The 24,337-nt window shown below is 39.5% G+C and overlaps 1 protein-coding gene across 2 annotated transcripts; it reads left to right on the forward strand.

Moving 5' to 3' along the window:
- The first annotated feature begins 1,217 nt into the window (after positions 1 to 1,217).
- Positions 1,218 to 18,060, forward strand: LOC140923275 (uncharacterized). Of its 2 annotated transcripts, none has more exons than XM_073373363.1 (4): positions 1,218 to 1,304; positions 8,828 to 8,935; positions 16,347 to 16,559; positions 17,766 to 18,060. In XM_073373363.1, exons 2-4 carry the CDS (start codon positions 8,875 to 8,877, stop codon positions 17,921 to 17,923), a joined length of 432 nt encoding a protein of 143 aa, XP_073229464.1. In that variant the 5' UTR covers positions 1,218 to 1,304; positions 8,828 to 8,874; the 3' UTR covers positions 17,924 to 18,060. The 2 variants fall into 2 exon arrangements, with proteins under 2 accessions (XP_073229464.1, XP_073229465.1); XM_073373364.1 differs by lacking the exon at positions 1,218 to 1,304 and adding an exon at positions 7,699 to 7,823.
- Positions 18,061 to 24,337: the final 6,277 nt, after the last annotated feature.

A 24,337-nucleotide genomic window follows, 5' to 3' on the forward strand; every position in this document is an offset into this window, starting at 1 on the left:
AACAAAATGGAGTATTTTGTTAGCCAGGGCCCTTATTCTTTTTATTTCGATTTGAATGTTTGATTTCGGGCCCGAAAAGTTATAGGGACTTTGGACAAACTGGCTCCTGGTCCGTTGAATAAGGCCTCAAGACAGAATTTACTGGAAAAGTAAACTTCATGCTTTTGCCTAAACATTGCCCTTTTAACGTGAATTTGAAGACGTCAGAGCCTAACCCATTGGTAAACACGTTTGATTCCAGCTTTCTAATTTCCCGTATCTACGTTATATCATCTTAGTGTCAGGTTTTAAGGCCTTTTTGAGTAGCCAAGCATCCTGTAGGGAGGAAATTGTCTGATATACTTTGACGAGTATCCTTTACTAGAAATCAAACTCGTACCTTAAGTCTTCACACTCAAGGAGTGGTTTTTAGACTTAAAAATAGCACTGCGTCATTTACCACTCCACAAGGACGCCCTGCCTGGAAAGCATTTCCCCATTTATTTTGCAACATTTTCTTAGTTGCGTGTGCTTATGTAAGTTTTCTAATGCTGGTTGGCCTGTGCAAGCATTTGCACAGGGCTTAGAGCAAATTGCTTAACCCTTTCGACGGATTCTTCTATCCCCTCAACGATCGTTCCATCGGAGTCTTAAAGGGTAGTACTCAACCTTCCTCATGAAATAACATTATTATTTCATTGTGATTCTTCACTCGAAACAAAAAAAAGCTTCCAAGATCATTTATGGAGTTTTTCCAAAATTTAAAACCTACTCAATGTTCGTGTCTACTGGCAGGGTGGATGATTTCGATGTTTTCCAAATCCCTTAGTGAATACTGTACTTTTATCGTGCAAGTGTCAAAAACTGACCACCACTGTACACTTTTAAATCAAATACTGTTGGCAGCCAGACTATGCAACCTTTCAGTTGTTGTATCATTGAACAAATAACTTTGAAAACATAAAAGAAATGCATGAACATTTTTGTTTTCTGCTCGTTCTTTCTCAATTAGAAGGATGGTGTCGGTTGTTACGCAATACCATTCCTTGTCTTCTCACATTGTGACTGGCTGTATGTTGTAACTGATTCTATTAAATGGTAAGGACATCTTTCAAATCGCCGAAAATGTCTTAAAAACATATTTTTCCCGTGATATAGTTTTAAGAATTTAGATCATAACGCTCATTCGGTTTGAGTGTCATTTTAATAACCTGGCCCGTCTCCAATGACCTGTCGTTAGAGGTCAAATTACAAAATGCGTTAGCGCCGGAGGAATTTGGAGCTTGAGCGTAGAAAAAGGTAAAAAAGTGCTACATACCATAAAGGTAAGTTAATTCCAATTGCATGTTAGCAAATTAATTATCGTACTATAGAAATACATCAGAAAAAGCCAGTGATCCGTTTGGGCAACAGCAAGGCGTTGTTGAATTATGCAAATGTCTCAAATTTCACTCAAAATTTGTTCAAGTTCAGAAGGTTCGTCTGAAGCGCAAATTAAATTACCCAAGCCAGTTTTAACATATGTTTTAGCACAATGTTTAAAGAACTTATGGCTTGAGTTTCAGGAAAAATCAAGGTGTAGCACATGCCTAAAAATTAAATCGCGACTTTAAGCCTAAACTTGAACTTTTTTCTATTGAAAAGGAACCAAAACTAGAATAAAATTGTTCTCCTTCCACATCATCGTTAAGATAAGAATTAACCGCCATACTAGGGTTAAAACCCTTTATAAATTGATTCATCGGGGAATATTTTACCACACTTTTTTCCTTTTTGCGTGCCAGCGAAGTTTTGAGACCGCCTTATTTTGCCTCAAATTTTGGTTGTTTTCAAGTCGCCGCCGACGAAAATTCGTTTTGTCGATTTTCTCCAAATCCGAGCGGCGTTTTGAAAAACAAACTACACCACGTTTAGTTGCTTACTGATACCTATCTATGGACAAGATATGAACGAAATTTAATTTTTGACCGTGGCCACCGATTGCTCTATATCTACAGACATTCGTTCTTAAGTCTTTTTCGAAATTGCAAGGGCTTCAGTATTATTTTGTCGAAAATCTTAGATGCAAATTAGCGCATTGCGAAAGTGAAATTTTTTCTTGATTCCTCTCTCCATCACATTTTTAAACGTGACAATTTTAGGTTTCCTTTTTCTAAAATTAAAATAAAATAATTTAATTAAACTTAGACAATCGGAAGGAAATTTATTACATATTAAAGCTTCGAAATTGTACATGAATGGAACGGTCATTGGCTTAGAGCAGTGGTATCTCTGCTTAATTTGAAATACCTACATTAGGCTCAATTTCCGCCGTCTCCCCGGTCCGGTCTTTGATCCTCCCCGAAGAGAGACTCTTTTGGGGGGATGAGTGAGGGCTCATTTTCCTGAACAGCGGCTGCTAATCGAGCCTATACCTAAATGTGAAAATTACAAACCTTTTGCGAGTAGTAGTATAAACAAATAATAGCATGATTTGTACGTGATTGGCGTAAATACCACGAGTGAGATTTCAAAATTATCTCAAAATTCACTCGCCTAACGGCTCCTGAAATTACGTATAACAATTTTGAAATATCACTCGTGGTATTTATGCCAAATATCACTACAAATCATGCTATTACCTATACTAAAACCCGATTAAATACAACACTGATTAATTCTAATTATCTATATATCCCACGATATTTTTCTGTTACGATCTAAATATCTCTTTGAGCGGTAGCCAAATAGTGGCTTACTTAATCAACTACTGAAAAGTTAATGAAATAAAAAAACAGTTAAAAGCATTCTAACGTTTCACAACAAGAATGTTTATAGTGGTGTACAGGGTGCCATGAAAAAAGGGTAAGGAAAAAATAAACAGGAACCCTGTTTGTTTTTCACTCTTCTGTCCAATCTTCTCCCAACCCAAAAACAAAGAAAGAGCAACCGGATTATTAAATTCAGTTGCTGTTTGTTTAATATTATAACCCTGTCTGATAATCAATATATCGGCTTTATCTTTACTGCTTCATACATACACAGAATAAACCTCAAAACTTTACATCAGTACTTCATGGTTTTTCAACATTACTATTAGACTTGACTTTTATTTTATTTTATTATTATTATATTTTATTATTTTGCCACACACAATGAACTACTGTGGCGAGGAAATCTCCGAGAAGCCGAGCTTATGAGGAGTAGAGATTTCCCCATAATCATAATCATAATCAGCCCTATAATCAAAACTCTATCAACAGTAGTGGAAATGTGTTAATGGTGTTAATAGCATGGCTGAATTCTAATAACGTACTACTCGTAAAATCGCGCAGATACTAAACCCGGCGAAAGACAGGATATTTCACAGACAGGAAGCTAGGTCAGTGCAGTGTTAATTGAAATTTCTCAGTCAGAGATATGACCTTATTAATCGAAATTGTCTATTATAGTTTCTCGAATCAGCGTAGCTTTCTTCGCTGTTTTAGAATTAGAATACTCGATGAGTACCTTAATAATGAGGTGCTTTCTTCATGCCTCGACCTTAACATAAGATCTTACTAAATTTTAAAAAATAATTAATCCCTCGTGACAATATCTTCATATTCCAGTCTCAACTTAAGCTTACTTGTTTATTCTCTGTTACAGAAGAGCTTTCATCGCCTCCCTCCTCTTTTGCCAAGCACACACACAACAACATGGATAAACACCATAAGTATCTACTTTGAAATGCCATTCCCTGAGCCAAAACAAAAGAAAGGAAATTTCCCGTAATCTTTCATTGCGGTTGTGTGTTTATAATACAGATATACGCAGACGAGATTTTGCCCTAGATCCCGCGCGTGGTCGTCTGACGAGCCAAAATGCTCTGAAAAAAGTCGGGAGTCCAACAGCTAAAATATAAGCTGAGAAACCCGAGAGAATAAAATTGGCTAAATTCCTTTAAACTAAGTTTAGCCCTAAGCTAAGATAATGAATGTTGATATTCTAGAGGTGCATTTGGGATTTCTTTAATAATGTCAGAGTAATACAGAAAAAGGTTCCAAAATTACGGTTCATGGCCCAGTTCCTTAAAAGATGTTTGTTGTCTAAGTTTAACCCAGGATTAAGTACTTTGAGCACAGTTTTCTTGTCTAAGAACATGTAACTCGAGCTTACAAAAGACTGTTGAGCTTTAACCTCGAGATTCAGTGAGAGAATGTTACTCTAAGCAATACAAAGGAAAGTAAAATACAAAAATGGAACAAAATTTTTAATCCTGGATTAGCGCTAATCAGTCTTTCAGGAACTGGGGCCATGATTAGAGTCAAGTATATTTTGCGGCGTGGTCGTGAATTCAGATATAAGAGTATTTGTCGGCAGATTTTTATGCGTGCACAGCAAAGATAAAGCTGGCCGGATACTGTGCACATGAAGTCAATACAAAAGTAGATGTTCATCGCCCAGAAAGGCCATTGTTCTCGGGACATTGTACTTGCAGTCGAGCTTGAAGCATAGGTCTGTAATGTTACAGGTGAAGCGTGAACTGAATCGTTCTCATTGGTCAAAGTCTGCGCGGTCTTTCCTTTGCAGCGATTACCGCCTTGCAAAGAAACAAAGGCCATGGGAGCTTTTGTTTTTTCTTTTGTTTCCAAATATCTCACGTTTAACAGCGCGTGTTTATGAGCGTGACCACACCAACGTATAAGTCTTTAAAGGCCGGTAAATATTTTCGCATTAACTACAACAAGAAGCATGTCGTTTAAACTCGATCAAATCTTACGATGCTTTTACAACTGGGGTCGAACAACAATCTCCTGTACTGTGTTTTTTGAGTTTAGTCGAAAAAAATTGTCGCTTGTGAGCTGTAAAGAGCATGCTTGTGTCGTCACTGTCACGCGGTTAACGGAAAACAGTTTCGAGCTAATACGTTATTAGTGACTAAGTCATTTTTCACTGAGACTTCAAAGAGACAGTTATGTTTGCTATGCAACCCAAGGCACTAGATAATGTATTTGTAGAACGAGTTTTAGGCGTTTTCGTTCCAGATCTTGTTATAATCCTTGTCAACGCTCGCCCAACTCGGTCATGTGTAGATTCTCCTAGATTGTTTCCAAACTGCCCAATGCCTTTTTGGACCAGACTCAAAGGCCGTTTCAGCTGCCTTTTACGCTAGTAAAACTTCTCCCCATTTTTATAGTTTCTCTCAATTTACCCACTAAGTAAACTTTTACTCGTTCTATTCATTTCCTAGTGAAGCGCATACGCTTGGATTCATGGGTTAATAACTTTAGTCGAGTGGTCTGCAGAGTGGAGAGTAGTTTGCAGCACCAGCGCTAGCTAATGGCTTACTTACGATTGCGTCAGTGGTTTCCAGAAAATCACGCTCAAAGTCAGCTTCCATACTAACCTGAGATCAGGCCCAATTTTAGGGGTTCTCATACATTCTCTCTAACGGCTACCGCTAAAATTGGGCCTGATACAAACTCTCTCACGTTTGTGCTCACTGCGGCCAGATTTGGGCCTTAACGCTGATTGGCTTTTGGAACAATGCCTCAGGATCTCATTGGCTGTTGAAATCAACGAAAGTTAAAGGGGGTGTTTCGTTTCGCCTTGCCCGCCGGAATGTCATTTTCAAAGCGAAACGAAAATAGAGCCTGATCTCAGGTTACTTCCATACAAAAAATGGCCTCTTTCTAGCAATTTTCAAGTACAGATGGATAGTCCTTCTGCTACGAAAAATTGTTATCTTTTGTGGTTAAATCGTAGATATATTATTCATTTTCAATATTCCATCTGGGGATTTGTCATTTTGGAGTTAACGAAGTCGCGCGAATGAGTTTTATCAACGCTGGTGGGCCAAAAGAGGCCGTTTCTTCTCTTAACAGGGCACCCAACGTCAATAGCGCTGCGCACAGATTCTAAAAATACTCTACGTCTGATAAAACCCCTCGCATGACTCAGACAAACTTTGCTTCTCACTCGAAGGCTTTGTATGCGCGTTTACCGAGTGTTGAGTCAAAACATTGCTTTTTTCGCGTATTTTTATCGTGATATGGTAAACAACAAGCGTTGCAGCAGGGAAGAATGTGAGAGGGACTTAAGGATCCCTGAAAAAGTGGTCTCACCGCGAGAAATCCGGAAAGAAAGCGAAGTACGCTGTGTTTTGTGGCGGTGATCAGGCAACCGTGAAGTGTTTTGAAAGAGGTGGATATATGACAGTCTTAAATTTATTCCATTTTCAAGAATTCTCCGATTTAATTCTTCTAAAAACATCAAATGCTTCTTTAGAAATCTCAAGCGATTTCAAACATTCCCCGGCATCTTGTGATTCTCATTGTTTTCAACACATGACCGGCGTGACGCACGGAGTTAGTTTCCAGGATATCCAGAAAAATCGAAACCTCCCTGAAACTTATGATGTTTGTTGGCAAACGCCAAGCAATTCTAAAGCAGGTTTGGTCTTGTAGTGGACGAATTGCCTGAGCTTGAGCATATTCGAATCTCGAATCGCGGGGACGGTTTTTAGAATACTGTGGCCCGGAACTGCCCAGCAATATAAAATGAAAACTACGTAGGTCTCTCTGTTTTTCACAAAACTCTAAACTTATCGAATATCTGGTACGACTACGACTCTTTGTACTCCAACTCAGAAATTGATATTTCTAAACAACTATCAAATTTTCTTTAAAGAATTTGATGAGAAATCTTTGAAAACATTTACCGGCTGGGCTGCAAATAGTATCAAGACACGGCGTTTAAAAGTTCTCTCATTTTCCGCTCTGCTTCAATCCTTTGTACTACATTATATTTTCCTGGACGTTCCTCGAATTTCAAAACTGGAATGCTCCTAAAAACCCCAAAGAGGGCGAGCAGAACTGATCGCAAACTGTGCGTTTGCTTACAGCGTTCTTGCGACCTCTAGTAGAAATGGCCAATGTTTGTCTGAGTCTCGGTTAGGGGTCACGTTTCTGTGACGTCATCTTTGCGCAGCGCTATTTTCGGAAAATATCTATTCAGAAGACGATTTGAGATCTAAAATTTTTGGAACATTTGTTGTAAAATTTCTTGCTTACCTGCCTCTCCTAGGATTTTTGAACAACTAAAAAATGGTATAATTGCCCACCTAGAATTTTCTTAAGCCTTTTTACTGGCTGAAATTTAGGGAAAGGTAAGTTTTGATCCCTATAATTTTCGGATCACTACTGACTTTTAGCTAGGAAATCCGAACAGATGAAAAATTTCTAGGGGATAAAAATGTGCCTATATCTACCGATTAAATACTAAAATACGTTTAATAATGCTATGCTTAATTGGTTTTGAACTATATTCCCATTGGGTGTCCCTGTCTTATTCAGAGCTTATCGAAAGCGCTCGAGAGTTCGCATTTGCTGCTTCGGCGGTCATGAATAGCTAATGATGTCCACTCATTCTGCGCGATGTCTGATCGCCTGTATTCCAGAAAAGTTGAATTTCAAGAATAATTAAAAAAACTCTTTAGGTATTATTTTGTTGGTTTTGAAACGAGATTTCTTTTCATTAATGCCCTATTAGAGCACGAACGTGCTAACCGCAGTTATAATATAACCGATCATCGCCTACGTAAACGATGATTTTTATTGATAAGCCCATGCACGCTACTTTCCCAGCCCTTTCCTGCTATGTTGGCAGGGGAAATACGTAGTAATTTCTAGATCGTTTCCAAGCATGTTTTGTTTATAACAAATTAAGCGTTTTCATCTTAGTTAGTTCAATTCTAGCGTAGACTTCATGGTCTTAACTTCTGTTAGCCATTGAGGTTTTATTTCTATTCACTCGTGTTCATCTTCTATCAAGCTCAGTTAGCTTTTTTAGTCAAGATAACATTGGTGCGTGTGTAAACCAAAGTGAGTAGAGTTTTTCTTTCTTTTAGTATCAATTTCATTCTAGGAATCCTATTGCGCTTAGTTTTGGTAAACAATTTGCTATCGTTGTTGCTATCTTTTCCATTTATGCGAGGAATCTATTTAGTCTTGTCATCACTGAGCTACAGTGGTTTTATAATTCTTATGCGCTACTCTTCAACACGAGTATGCTGAGTGATTGATACCAGTAGTTTCATCGTCGTATTACTTTAATCGCTTTTATAGGCTAATGTAGTGTATGGCTAGTGGACTTTAGTTCTCTTTCACTATTTGGTATAATGATATACTTGTACTCTATGAATTCTTAGCTAAATAAGTTTTCGTTCGATTTTATCGTTTTCAGTTCTAACCGACTTTGTACAACTTTGTACCGATTTCACAACTTAGAGACCTATTGTCTTGTCAAGCGACCCCGTCGATTCTTCTCTACCAAGTTGTGATCTCTGTGCTTGGAACATTGATCTGTGGTTCGCTAAATCTGTTCATGTTATACTTCCTTCACTTCTCGTTGAGTTCGTTTTATGTCGCGCAACGTGTTAAGTGATTTCCATTTTTTCTTGTTCTGGCATTTTTTCTGTGTAAATTACAATCTTCACTTGAAGTATTTACTAGGTTCCTTGAAAATACTACATATTGCAAACCCTTATTTGAACAGCACCAGTTTTACTGCGCAGCAAAAAGGGTAAATATTTGCCGAGATAATTTAACTCACCTGAACATTACGGCGCCTTCTGCAACTGTTTCTCAAACTGTAAACCCGCCAAAAGTTACATTTCATAGCTGAAATGTATGGCTTTCAATGGGAATACTTTCGTTGTAAAAAAAATTAATAACAGCGCCACAAAAATTGAGGTTTAGTTTTGAGTGGTCGGATACTGGTACCGGCCGGATACTGGGCAACATAATGTAAGTGCTGTCATTATTATATCTTTAACGTCTAAATAATTTGGCATGCAATCCTAATCCTAACCCTAATCTCTTCACAGTCGGTCACATATCGATCCTGTCTTAAAGCGAGCATCAAACGTTGACTATGGTAGCCGCTTCACATTTTGTTTTTGCCTGCCTCCTGATCCTGAACATATCATCCATTGGTGAGTAATACTTTAATAGCAGGAAAAAAATTTCTGTCTGACCGTGTATTTGAGCCACTTTGTAAAAAGGACCACAAAAGGGCGTCGGTCTGCTTTGATCCCGTTGGCACAAGCTATTGATGTTCCGGAATCGAATCAGCTGCACTGCAAACGCAAAAAGTCAACACAAGGGGAATAGCGTAATTTATAAACCTGCCAACTCTCATGATGCCTGAGTTTCACGGCTGCGAACTAAAAACATCGATCTCACGCCGAGGACAATTTCTCATGCCTGACACACAATCCAGACAAATCGATTCTATAATACACGCCGGGGGGGTACCCCCTATAAAAGTGACGGGGGTGCTTGTCGTACCTATTAGGGGTTTGAATTTGTGGATTGGTACCGCTTAGGGTGTTAAAACCTAAAATGACTGCTGCCAAAGTTGATACGCTTTATTAGGATAAAGATTTATGACAATACTTTCAAAAAGTCCTTGAGAAGAAAGTGTTCGAAATTTATCTTTATCACTATTAAAATTGCAGTGCCAGTTATATAATTTGTTGTTGTTGAGTTTGAACCTCTTAGGGGTGGAAATGAATTTGGGACACGCCCATAAAACAAGAATCTGGTACCTTTTAGGGGTGTTCTCGAAATTTTTCGGCAAGCAACCCCGTCCCTTTTATAGGGGAGTACCCCCCGGAATACATGATTAACTAGACTTGATAAAAGGCGAATTCACTGGGCTACTTACACTAGATAGAAATATTGTATTGTAAGATAACGAGAAGTTTACTAAAACAGACAGCCCACTGCCCTTTGCTGATCCTTTCCCCATTGATTACACTGACTAGAGACTTTAACTGGATGACCTACATACATACATATACATAAAACTTTATTTCATATCGAATTAATGAGTGGCCAAAAATAGGCTAGTATCTCCGTGAAACAAATGAAATCCCAAAATGAAATAAGCCATGGTACTCATTAACTACATGTAAAGAAAATGTTTAACTCTTAATACAATTAATTAATTTATTACATCCACTTTGAAATCACTGGCTATCCGTGCAATCTGATTGGCTCTCAGCAGTGTGATTTATTCCTAAATCGCACCATTTTTTGCTCTAAATCGCATCTGTTCCAAATCGCGTCATTCATGTTCTAAAACGCATCATTTCTGTTTTAAATCGCATCATTTTTGTTTCGAATACAAAATGCGATGTAAAAGCCTTTTTGTCTCGGCTTTTTAACAAACCGGCTACTCGATCAGTAAAATATTAGTACTGACTAAATTCTGCGATTTCAAAATGGATGTAATAAAGTGGTAATTGAACTTCGTGTCGTGCAATTTTGGTCTGAAATCATACTTGTGATTTCCAATCGAACTCGCGCTGCCCGCTCGTTCGATTTTGAAATCACTCGTATGATTTCAGACCAAATTGCACTCCACTCAGTTCAATTACCATTATTAATCGGCATCGCCGATTTGCTGAAATAAAGCCATGTAAAGACGAAAGGGTTCTCTGTTTGTCAGGCAACGCGTTCGAGAAGTCAGCAGCAGTATACTAAACAAATTTAAGCCATAAAAAGTAGTAGCAGGTTTAGGAAGACTAAGGATATCAGTACCTCTCATCGAACAATCAACAGATCTCAGAGAAGGCAATTCTTTGAGATACTTCGGATATTGTTCAAAATGAAGACACTAGGTCACCGTATGATGAGACTTTGTCATTTATGATGACCCTAAGAATGCGTTTGTTCAACATTTCTAGCTTATCCTTATTTCGGGAGTCACAAAAATGTCATACGGTAGAACAATACAGGAAGTGTGGTAATATAAATGTTTTGTAGAGGCGTAATAATACAGTGGCAGGTATAAGCTTGCAAAATCTACTTATGACATTTAATTGATTAATTATCTTTTTACATATGTTAGAGACGTGTTCATCAAAACAGAGTCTGTCATCCACAGTTATTCCAAACAATTCAATTGATTTTTGCACCTGAAAGGAAAACACGTGATCCGTGTTTCCTATTATCATGGCCTGGTGTTTGGTGGGTTTGACCAACATACCTTTGCCTCTTTACCATACGTTTGCAATATTAAGCTGATGCATGAGCCTCCTGTCATGATCAAGTAATTTAGGGTCAGTGTCGGAGTCATATCGGCATACGCATGAAGATTTATCTCCGTACTATGATAAAGTAAGCCATTGATAAAAATATTGAAAAGCAGGGGCCCAAGTGCACTGCCCTGAATTACTCCTCTCGAAACCGCTGCCCATTCAGATGTTACATCTCCAATTTTAACCTTCTGCAATCTTCCAGAGAGATAGTCCTTAAGCAGCGCACAAGCGCTGCTACTCGGGCCATATGCTTTTAATTTGACCAGAAGAAGAGCGTGCGGTATTGAATCAAACACTTTCGGTAAGTCCAATGAAACAATCCCAACAAGTTCTTTTTTGTCTCTACTCCTCCTCCAGTCCTCCGTGAGTCTCAGAAGCGAAGTCTCACGACTATGGAATTTTCTGTAGGGGGATAGCAAGTTTGATAGGAGCCCATTGTAAAGTTCTTCAAGCTGAGATGACAGTAGCGTATTCAGACATGGTAATACCTTTACTGGTCTGTAATTCTGTTTGACAAGTTCATCATCCTTTTTAAAGTGACAGGAAATGGTGTCCAAATGACTTTCTTGTATTTAATTTCCAATAGTAACTGCTCAACTTGTATTTTGTTCGTAATTTGGAAGCTGAAACAATCCTTGTCAGGCTGTTTAGTATTGTTCTTGTGAATGGTAATTATACTTGGATGGGTGCCTTGGCAAAATTTTCTGCATAATTACCTGTGATTTCATTTCAATCCCTCGCATTGCTGACAAAATAATCATTAAAGACATTTGCGATGTCTGTCTTGTCCTTGATTACCACGTTGTGTTCCTTTAGTATTATATCATTTGGATGTTGATGTTTTTTTGAGTGTAGTAACGACCGATACACATTCCAAAAGTCTCTTCGGTTTTCCTCTTCAGATCTCTTTGCGAAAAAGTTACGAATGGCCTTGCGTCTTAACGAAGTACACCGATTTCTCTGCAACTTGTATGAAGCATAGTTAGTGTGCGTTCCTTTGAGATGATCCGGATCAGGATCAGTGATCCGAGATCACTCGAATCATGTTAGATCAAATGAACCGATGAATCCACTCTGGACATGGATTCATCGGTTCATTTGATCTACCATGATCCGATTGATCTCGGATCACTGATCCTGATCCGGATCATCTCAAAGGAACGCACCCTTAATGTCTTTTAGTTAATTATTATTTATCCGCTACTTTATTTTCCTAACTGCGTACACTTGTGTAAATATCATATATAGTGTGTAATAAAGAATAGAATTGAATTGAATTAACAAACCATTACGCAACAGTGCAGCCGACCGTTCGTTATCAAGGTCGATCATTTCGCACATGGTATATATATTGATGGGTTATAATTTAAGCAAACCGATTCTTGTTTGGCCGCATAGTTTTAACATCTACCAGTGATCTGCATGAACAGCTTCTCATCTGACCAAATCTTTTGTAGTTTCAAGGGCACCCAGCGAGAATTAATATGGTTCAAAACCACTTAAACATAGCATTGTTAAACTTATTTTAGCATTTAACAGTAGATATAGGCATATTTTTATCCCCTAAAAATTTTTAATCTGTACGGATTTCCTAGCTGAGAGTTTAGTGATCCGAGAATTATAGGGATCAAAACTTACCTTTTCGAAAATTTCAGCCCGAAAAAAGGCTCCCAAAAGTTCTAGGTGACCTTTTAGGGTAAACATCCGTTTAAAATGGGCAATTACACCATTTTTCAGATGTTCGAAAATCCTTGGAGAGGCAGGCAAGCAAGAAATTTTCCGGCAAATGTTCCGAGAATTCTAGATCTCAAATCGTCTTCCAGACAGCTATTTTCCGAAAATTGACGTTGGGTGCCCCTGTAGTTTAGGTGAACCATTTCACACAAAACAACCAGACTATTTTATTTTAAGAATGATCATTTCTTTATTATTTGAACCATTTCGTAATTCATCACGAGACCATTTGCGTTTTGTCTGTGCTATTTGACATGATTGTATTTTTGTGGTAACGGCCGCCTATAACTTAGGCTTCGTTCCACAGTGCGAATACTGTAAAAGTACAGTGTTACATTGTGTGGGGGTAAAACGATCATTAAATTTGGAGGAAAAAGTGAATAGAAGTCAATGAAACCTACGCTGCAGTCAATTGTTTTTGTCCTTAATGCGCACACTGAATTTCGTGAAATATGCTCAAATTCTCCCTCCATACAATAAATAAACAACGTAAGTCGCAAGATGAGATCTCAGCCGTCATCGTTTCCCTTACAGCACGGCTCTTTCCCCAAAATTCGAACACCAAGGGCAGATAAACACGCTAGGCTCGTAGAAATAGGACTGCCCTTGATATAGAAACCAATAAAGCTCCCCCAGTTAGCGAAAGAGATCCAGCAGACTTTGTGAATCTGGAAGAACAGAATCCAAACAAGGCCGCTACCATAATAGAGAGATTATGAATCACGTTTACGCCAAACGGCAAACGTGAATTTGTGCCACGTGACCAAGTTTTCCCCTCATTTTTCGTTTAATGTTTATTGCTTCTACACAAAATAAGTAGTTTTATGCCAGTTTTGTCCACAAGAATCGTTCTGGACTGTTTTTATCTCCTTATTTTCTTTTCTGAGAAATTTTCAACTGACGTTTGCCGTATGCCGTAAACGTGAATCTTAATCTCTCTAATGTATTTCACAGATCACCGCGTGGCCAAGCAAACGAGGCTTGGGTTGGGCTCTGTACGAAATCAAATCCACCCAGGGGTCCTTGGGGTGGCCTTCTGGACGTCACGACCCCAGAGTTAATCTCCCCCGCACCCTGGAAAAATTTACTCGAGGGATATACACCTTAGTCAATCTGAAAACACTACTGGGCCTGGGTCACCTGCTATTAACCCTAGAAAATGGAATCCTCAGAAGCCCTATCTCGCATTGTTTTTATGCCAGCGCAAAAGCTACTCGCGACGTTATGGTGTGAACATTGCCTCAGAATTTACGGTTACGGAGCACCCTGTCCTCAATTTATACTTCGACAAAACGTCGTTAGTTAGCCTAAATGAATGTTCTACTCAAGGGGTAGGGGGGGGGGGGGAGGTGTCTCCAAGAAAATCTGTGGTACAGTCCGCCTGCCAGTATGACGTCACGTCTCGCGTCAGTAACTTTCAAAATGGCGAGCAAATCTTCATCGAAAAGACGGATAAAAATTTCGATTTTATCACGGAAATGCTGTTCCGATTTCTTGGATTTGGAGGTTTTAAGGTTGCCATTGTCTTAGAAAACTAGACTTAAGTACTTTTTTTTTGGAATGAAATGTCCAGTGGTGTAATGAATTTTAAAGATTCCTTTCTATCGTCGAGCAAATTTAAGGAGCAATCATACCGACCGGTCACACTTTTGAGGGCCAGTGCACAGCAAGATTGAGGAGTTTAGACACAGCAATAGGAGATTCATCAAAGGATGTATTATACTTTACATTGTGCGTATTTTCAGCTCTTCAGAGCTAGTGGAACCCCATATCATTCTTCTCAAAGTTCGCTTAGCTGTAGCGTTGAAAGAGGAAGGTAAATGACAGGCATTTGTGAGAGACTGTGAGCATGGAATCTTGTTGCTTTATCGCATTTTAGTACTGTATTGGGCATACACCTGTAATTTTGTAATTAAATCCCGAAAACCAATAAAAGGTTTCGTTTAATTATTTTTTGGGGCAAACCCAGTGGAGATTTTAGGGTAATGATATTGATTAGTTAAGACGATGTACAAAAGGCAAGCTAGGTTAACTTTCGCCAGTGGGTTACTGGTGGGTGTTGGATGTAAATTAGCCGGTACATTTTGTGGTGTACTGTGTGTTGTTTGTCATGATGTCAACTAACATTGAAAAAAATTCAGCTGTTTCAGAGGAGGGACATATCTTGACAGCTTATGGTTTTTTTCTGGTCGTAAGCTTGGCCAGTATATTGCAGATCAAAAGCTTTTGAAATCCCTTTTCCGAAATAAAACTCGGGACTTGAGCTTAAAATATACATTGATCCAAGTGCATGACCGGCACGGTCAGCAGTAAGAATAAAGCAAAAAAGGCCAGTAGGAAAAATAGTGTTAAAATAAAAGAGACTAAACAGAAAAAAAAAACGGTTCAAAGAAACAGAAAACAGCGTCACCGGGAGTCGAACCCGGTTACTCTGCACGTTCAAGCAACTCCTTGACCACTTTACCATAGTGACACACATGATTTGCAAAATTAATTTTGTCAAATCAAAACAATTTTTCTCTGCCATAGACGCTGTTTGAAGCTGGTGGAGCTGTATTTATCATGAGTTCAAATATACATTTGAGTAAAATTAGCTTAAGCGCGTATTTCAAAGTCATTTCGCATTATTTCGGGTTCAACGGGCCGACTCGATGTAGATAATCGATCGAACTAGCTTTACTGAATTTGGTGGAGAATTAGGAGATGAACAGAGGCCCGCACTCGAAAGATTGATATGAAGTTAGGCCCGTTTAATTAACAAAAGAATAGATGAAATATAAACATGTGTGATCTTTGAATGGAACCTCCTATTCTGGAGACTAGACCTTGCCTATTTTAGAGCAAAAAAAAAGATGATCTTGCCGGTCCCGTGAAATAGATGGCGATCCCGCAACACGGCCCGCAAAACAAATGAACAAAATTACACAATCACGGACACAAAATATCAAAACGGTTTACACATGCAGATTATAGCAACACCAAAGCTCACGCACATTCAATCGAATAAGCGATATATAGCGATATTTGCTAGCTTCTTAGCTTTTCCTCGACCTCGCTCGTCCAAATAACTGTCGTATCCCTTGCTAATTTGCACAAGCGACCCGAGGCTCTTGCCCGTTACTATGTGACGTCATACTGGTAGGTGGAGTGGGTCAAGAAACTTAGGAGGAAAGCAATAGTTACCTCCCCCCCCCCCCCCCGCCCCCCCACCCTGGTTCTACTCGATACAAAAATCCTTAATGACTATGCCAGAAATTGAAATATTTCCTGGTCATATTTACCAATAATTTTATTGACTGAAATTTTCGCACTGATGAAGATCTATTTCTTAGTAATGAATGGACATCATTGTACAGTTGTGCTACCTTCAAAAACACTACAACCGCAGTCCCACTTTTCCCAAAGACCAGGAAGTATACATCTTACATTAGATACACAAGCAACGAGTCTTTTTTCTTTTTCCCTTTCTTGTATTTTATTTCCGAGCTAACACACTATGAAAATCAAAGGATACTTCTTTCACGACTGCCAAAAAATAATGATCCACGGTTTTATTTATTTCCAGTGTCTGGTATTGAGTGTCCAGTGTGTACCAATGTCCCGGGATTAGGAGCAGGCAGTTGCGACAGTGGCAAAGTCGCCAATGTTACCTGCCCCGATGGATTGAATCAGTGTATGAGCTTGAAAGGGAAGCTGATGAGTCCTGACTCTACTCGGGACATCAAACTAAAGAACTGTTCCAACAAAGTTTTGTGTGACTCAGCCAGCGACTACAACGGTAAGAACATAACAGCAACGAATTTGCCCCGCCCTTCCCAGCCCCCATCCGAGGGAGACTCCCATGTTCATTTATACGTCGGGGATGCGGGGCGTTTATGGTGTAAATCGTTCAGATTTTGGTCTCGGTTGGTGTGAGTGTTTTGGAGGTAGACGCCATTTTTTTGCCCATACAGATCTAGCTTATGGTGTGTAGGTATATAAAAATGTTTAAAAAAAATACACAAAGAAAAATCAAAACGCCGTCGTGCTGTATCGAAGACAGCATCAATTTCAACATCTTTCTTCGAATTATATTTAACTACAGCTGTTAGCTGGTTTGGAAATTTGGTTCCCTGCATTGCAATTGGTACAACCATGCCCAGATTAGTCTCTGATAAATAGGGGTTACAGCAAGACAAGGTCAAGCGTAGATGCCATTAATAAATCGATTATTTGAAAAATGAATCAGTTAGTCGTTGCCGCAACTACTATCAAGTTCAAATCTGCATTCCTGCATGCGTAATGAGCAGTAAAAATTTTCTTTTCTGTACCGTAAAATTCAGAAAATAAGCCCCGAAGCTTATATCTTTTAAAGGCCCCTTTTGAGAAGCTTATTTTTGGAGGGGCTTATCCACGGAGGGAAAAATCGATAGGGCTAGTCTTATAGTTGGAAGTAAATGTACTATTAATTGCTTTTTTTTACTTTGTATTTGAGGGCAATTTTCCAAGTACAAGCCCCCGGGGGGCTTATATTTGGAAGGGCGATTTAACGGAGGGTTTTTTGCGTTACCGGTTTACCGGTTTGGGGAGCTTATTTTTGGAGGGGCTTATACATGGATGGGCTTGTTTTCGGATTTCACGTTATTTGGTCAGACTGAAAATCCTTGAATGGATAAAATTGCTTCGAAGACATTTACATCAAATTCGTGGAAACTGAACCAGAGGAAATTTCATAACTAACTCGAGTGTCAATTCACTGCTCATTACGCGTAAAAGGATGCAGTGATGAATCTGAAATCCTAGACTACTATTCAATTTTCTAATGATAATTATAAACGGTTTCAATTTTTGAATAATAAAATCATAAATGGATCTTGGGGGGTACGCTTGACTTTGAATTGCTTGACTGTTATAAATTCTAATCTTCCAAACAGGATCCCCATACTTCTCATATGGGTGTCACCTCCTTTATCTCAACAGAATAACTCCTCTCCTTCTTTTTCAGCGTGTAAGCTTCTTAACGTGTCGGGTGTTCTTCTTTCATGTTCGCTTACCTGTACCAAACCGGATACCACACCGGACACCAGTGGAGTGAAAGGACTGGAACCGAGTGCATTTTTGGGCGCCATATTTTTGTTGGCCCTAATCCTCAATGTTTTCTAACGATTTCACTCAATTTTTTTTTTCTTTTTTAGTGTTAACCATGATTTAGTTTGAAAGTTGAAGCCGAAAGTTTTTGCACTCGTGTTAACGAGTTTGGAAGAAGAGTTTTGACTCAATAAAGTACATTGTGAACAAACCGTAGTATTTCCCTTTTATGAGTCTTAAACGTTCTTTCTTTAACCTTTAAAGAAATAGAATATCTTAACTGGACAGAGAATATCGCGGTGTCTTGAGGATCGCCATTACAGTTGACTCTCGATAACTCGAACCCTCGCTAACTCGAACCTCGAGCTAACTCGAACCAAAGTCGATTTCCCCTGGATTTTCTTCATAGCGGAGCTCCGCGAGCGGCGAAGCGCCGAGCGTGGGCGGACTCCCATAGCTAAGGAAATGTGGTAATCTACCCATCCGAGAAAATTTGGTAATCACGTGACCGTACACCGACCGACTGCCCGCCCACCCGACCGTCCGTCCGCACTACAGGCATACCAATGTAAAATAACTCAATCAACAGGTATGGCAACCCAAATGCAACTCAAGGTTTTATTGGGAAGGAAATCACATGGCCGCCGGGACTTTAAGAACAAAAAAACAACAGCAAAGTCGTGTCTTTTTCGGCGTTATAATTTTATGTTTACACTAACGTGGAGAGCTTGAGCGAGTTATTGAAAACAAAGGAGACGAATTTCGTAAAAGGAAAAACACGGAAATTCAAAGCGGCGATAATAAGAAATGCTAGCAGCCAGCAAGGTAAAAATGAGCGGCAGTGAAAAATAAAAGCGAACATGAACACAGGAAACAGAATATTGGGTAAGCACATACGACAATTCCTCCATAAAAATAATGTGTAACTAGGAAGTTTGACGTTTTAGTCGTACAAAACAGCGTTGTAGTCGTGCAAAACAACGGCCAAAAAAAAACCCGGCAAAAAAGCGTGCTGCACGTACAAATCCATCAGTCTTGAAGCCATTTTCATTGTCGTCCATGTTTAGCATTACAGGATTTAATTTTTGTTTACACGTATTATTAACCAGAGCCTAGGTTTTAGTCCTGGTTAAATATATATGTTACATTTACTGTAACGTACTTTACCCTCATTCTACCCTCGATAACTCGAACAATGTTTTAAGCACGTGACAAGTCCAAAAAAAAAGTGTACTGAACTCCCAGACACACTGAAAAACAAAACAAGAAGAAACAATCAAAGCAAGAATTATTTCGTGTTAATTCTTTGCTTTTACTTTTTTGTCGCTCCAGTTCAAAATCAGTGTTTATGTCAGTATATTATATAGATTTAGCCAGGGCTAAAAGCGAAGCTCACGTTAAGAAATCAATAATTTAAATAAAACAATAAACATTAATCAGTTAACTTTAACGTACATTCATGAAACTTTTGAGGGAAAGTGATTCCTTAGAAAAGAATAATTTGACAGTCCAAGTGTGAGACACATTTTACATCGAGTTAATAGTCTTATATGTACACCGAAAAATAGCAATCTTCTTCGATCACAGTAGATTAGGCCTATAAAACAAATTCTTCCCAAAGAAAAGAAGTTAAACCCAGTCACTCATCTACACTGCCTTTATTTTATAAGGTTAACTCATAGTCTCTCCAACCACTCTGTTGGAGAGACTATGGAGATAATGGATATCCCCGAAACATAATTTTATGCAACACACGAGAGTCCTCGCAATTTACACGTTGCATTCCTCTGTCTAAAAGGAAGGCCAAAATAATAAAAAATCAGGCCGGTCTTTTTGTGTTTCGAAAACGATTTGTGTTCTACAGGTTTACTTTACCAGTAAATCTTGGCGACAAATCTGGTGGTGTGTAAACCAATCTTTTAAATATACCTTTTATCAGTGTTTTTATACATATGGCCTGAAGAAAACAGTGCTATGCCTGTGTGCCTGTTTTTTCTCATACAGACCTCGAACAGAATTTATTTTTCCTTGCCCTATTTAAACCTATAATTCTGCAGTTTTTCACAGTTTTGCGAGACAAATTGCGCTCATTCAATACCCAGTACGATCGAAGCACGCGCCTCCTTTGAGCAAAAAGTCATAGAATTGACCACATTATAAAACGTTTTCATGAAGAGAATTTTCCATAATACTGGGACTGTTTAGTCGGAAAAATCTGCTCCTATGTGATATATAGGGCAATTATTATGGGCTTTTAGTGAAAACGATAAAAAAAATTCCCAAAATCACCTATACGGCCTGCTGGACGGGCTCTCGAGGCCCTGCCAGGGTAAATTCCGACAAGCAACATGGCCCAAAAAGTAGCGACAGCGCGTAAAATGAAATCGTCACAAGAGACAACCTCCCTCGGCCAAATTGCGACAGTCACGGCAAAACCGACAAGCGACAAGCATTTACAAACACCGACACGAGACGTTTTAAAATTCAGGCGGGCAACATGCCCCCTCCCCCCCCCCCAACTTTATTAGAGTCTCGTCTTATTGCTCAGACACGGTGCCTTACTAATGTGAATGAACATTAATAGAGCTAAGCTTCAACATGATAGAGAACTTACTATGTTTAGGTTTTATTTTCCTTTATTTATGGTTTTGTTATGTGTTACGCGGCATTTTGAGTAGTCTTGCGTGCGATGTTTTGTTGTTTTATTATATGTTCGACTGAAAACAACCCGTGGCGATTACATTGAGAAAGAGACTACTAACAATCATTAAAATAAGTATAACTCGGTGAAACATGTACAGAGACAACAATTTTCATTCATGACGATAAGTTTTGTGAGTAAGTGTCTCTGAAATTTATGAGCGTAAGCTCATAAACTTCAAAAACCTTGCAGATTTAAGCCGGCTTCCGGGTGTTTACTTCAAGATGAACCGCAAGGCAACAATATAGCTCAGAGCTTTCTTTTTATAGCCAAAAGCATAACTAAATATATTGTATTCTTCGGAACGTTTACTTTGTATTTGTGGTCAGAAAATGTTAAGACTTTTTAAAAATCTGTAAGGTCATGTCAAACCTGATGCTATTGTAGGTCAGTTCATTGTCATGTAGTTTGACAGCTGTCAATTGATTGAACTTCATTAGAATGGCGAATTTTCGAATAAAAGGACTGTTGACTGCGAGTGTTAGTAAGACATCTCAGTCTGGCAGATCGTGTTTTTGAGCCCTCGTTGTTAGTGATCTGATAGTGGTCTTCACGAGTTCCATTTTGACAGCTGTCAATTGACCTTAATTTGGCTAGCGCGTATAACTTTATACTTCTGGCAGCCTACCGACAGCCCTGGCCGGTCAAAGCGAAGTTTCATTTCATTTTCATTTTTATGTTTGTGTGACATATCAGCTTATATGTAGAGGAAAACGACTGGTCTTTCATTTGAGCCCGCGAGATGGTCATGTGATTACTGTCAGCGGAAGTCTGATTTTGACAGCTGTCAATTCATCCTCATACGGATGGCTTACAAAGTGTTAATTTCTCCAAGATGTGACATTTGACATCAGCTTATATAAAGTGTGTGTACGGGTGGGCGTACGCTTCGTCATAACCAAATTTTCTCGGATGGATAGTTTACCAAATTTTCTTACCCATGGTGCTCCGCAGGCGCGCGCTTCGCGCGTGCGAGAGCTCCGCTAATAATAGAAACAGAAAACGGCGAATTCAAACTCTTTCAAAACCGCTCAGGCAAAAGGACGACTATATAGCACAGGTAAGGTAATTCAACGTTAATTTAACATCGATTTAAATACATACTTAACGATATATCGCTATGGGTGAGGCAAACGGTAAATCCAGTACATTTTACTGTAAAATAACGGCGGTTACACACACAGATTGTGTGGGAGCCCTGTGGAGTAAATCATTCCGCATTACATTGAACCATTTGCGTATGACTTGAACCATTTGTAAATGTTTCCACGAGTTCTTATTTTAACAAACCATTACGCAGTAGTGCAGCCGACCGTTCGTTATCATCCTCGTTCATTTCGCACATCGTATATATATATATATTGATGGATTATAATTTAAACAAACTGACTCTTGTTTGGCCGTATCGTTTTAACGTCTACCAGTGAACAGCTTCTCATCTGACCAAATGGTTTGTAGTTTAGGTGAACCATTTCACACAAAACAACCAGACTATTTTAGGGACCGGTCATTTAATAGAAGGGGGTTGGGCTTCTCTCTGTCTCTCTGGCATCGAGACGATGTGTTAGCAAAGGGTCAGGCGGAGATTTCATTTGAAGACTGTGGAGTACTGTACCGTCTGTCCAAGCACCCTTATGTGAATGGTGGTAAACCGCTTAAACAAGTCATGGTACCTGAAAAGTTGAGACCCCCAATATTGGAAGGAGCTTACGGATAGATCATGGGCGGTCACATGGGCATCAAGAAAACAACAGACAAGATCCAGAGTGCGTTTTATTGGCCTGGAATTCAAGGTGACGTAACTCGATTTTGCAAGTCCTGTGACGTTTGTCAGAAGACTGTAAGTAAGAGATCAGTGCCGAAGGTACCCTTAGAGAAGATGCCGCTGATTGAAAAGCGCTTTAAGAGAGTAGCAATAGATCTTGTTGGGCCTATCAGTCCTCCGAGTGAAGACGGACACAGGTACATACTGACGCTGGTACATTTTTCGACTTGCTACCTTGAGGTCGACCACTAAAGAACATTGATACGTAGCAGAGGCATTGGTAGATATCTTCAGCCGTCTAGGTGTACCCGAAGAAATCCTGAGTGATCTGGGTACACTGTTTTTTTCTGATTGCATGAGAGAAGTCACCCGACTGCTAAGCATTAAACATCTTGCAACAACACCCTATCTCCCGATGTGTAACGGTTTGCCAGAGAAGTTCAACGGAACGATGAAGTCTATGCTGAAGAGACTGTTTAGTGAGCAGCCAAGACAGTAGCATCGCTACATAAACCCACTGTTGTTTGCTTATCGTGAAGTCCCCAAGAGTCCACTGGTTTTCGCCGTTCGAGCTTTTACATGGAAAAGTTGTTAGAGGACCACCGACTATACTCAAAAAGCTGTGGACAAAAGAAGTTGAGGAGCCTGAAGTAAAGAACAGTTACCAGTACGTTTTCGAGTTGCGAGAGAAGTTAGAAGATACCCTTAAGCTCGCCCACAGTGAATTGGAGAAAGGTCAGCAGAAAGGAAAGCACTATTACGGCCGCAAGTCTAAAGATAGGAAGTTTCAACCCGGTGAGAAAGTGCTTGTGCCGCTACCTACCGACCATAACAAGTTACTTATGCAGTGGAAAGGTCCCTTTGAAGTTAGTTCAGTAGTAGGTCTCAATGACTACAAAGTGAAAGTAAAAAGGAAGGAGAAAGTTTACCACGCTAACCTACTTAAAAAGTATTTTGAGCGAGAGGAGACTACAGTCGAAGGAGAAGTAGCTGTTGGAGCAGGCGCTACGAGTATAGACGATGCTGTCGACTGTGCAGCTAAAGTTAATGAAGTAGAGGAAGAAGAGGTTGATTTCTTAGAGCTTGTTGGATATGTAGCCAAGGAGTCAGTCGAGGATGTTACAACTGGACCGAATCTTACGGACGAGTAACGGACTGAATTTACGGATCTGGCTAAACAGTTCACGAATTTGTTTACTGAAGCACCACGTACCACAGATCTTGTTCAGCGTCATATTAAACTTACCTCAGACGAGCCAGTTAGATCAAGACCTTACCCTGTGCCTTACAGCATGAAAGAATCACTGAGAAAAGATATTGCTGACATGATCAAAATGGGAGTTATTAGAGAGTCCAGTTCTCCGTATGCGTCACCTGTTGTAGTGTGCGTTGATTATCGGAAATTAAATAAACTAACTGTATTTGATCCTGAGCCTATGCCAACTGCTGAACACTTGTTCCAGAAGCTTAGCGGAGACAAATTCTGACCTTAGCAAGGGATATTGGCAGTATAACTATACCAGAGGAGGACATACCGAAAATTGCGTTTGTAACACCTGACGGGTCGTACGAGTTCTTGGAGATGCCGTTTGGAATGATTAACTCGGCGGCAACACTGAAGCTTGCAATGAAGAAATTGATAGCAGATCTAGATGATGTCGACTTCTACTGGATGATATATTGGTTCACACCCGTACGTGGGAAGAACATGTTAGAGCCCTCAGAGACCTGTTTTCGCGCCTTGCACAATGCAAGCAGGGTTGACTATTAGATCTACAAAGTGCCTATTCGGAGTAAACAGTGTGGATTTCCTAGGCCATGGACTGGAGCAAGGAGTGATTGGTCTACATCAGGATAACGTGGAGAAAATTAAAGATGCCCCAAGGCCAAACACAAAGAAACAGGTGCAGTCATTTATGGGTCTAGCAGGATACTACAGAGATTTCATTCCCAACTTCGCTGCGATCGCAGCGCCCTTATCTGATCTCACACGGAAAGGCCAACCCAACAAAGTAGAGTGGAG

The sequence above is a fragment of the Porites lutea genome, chromosome 13 (assembly GCF_958299795.1).
Source record: "Porites lutea chromosome 13, jaPorLute2.1, whole genome shotgun sequence".
In the NCBI taxonomy this organism is placed as follows: domain Eukaryota; kingdom Metazoa; phylum Cnidaria; class Anthozoa; order Scleractinia; family Poritidae; genus Porites; species Porites lutea.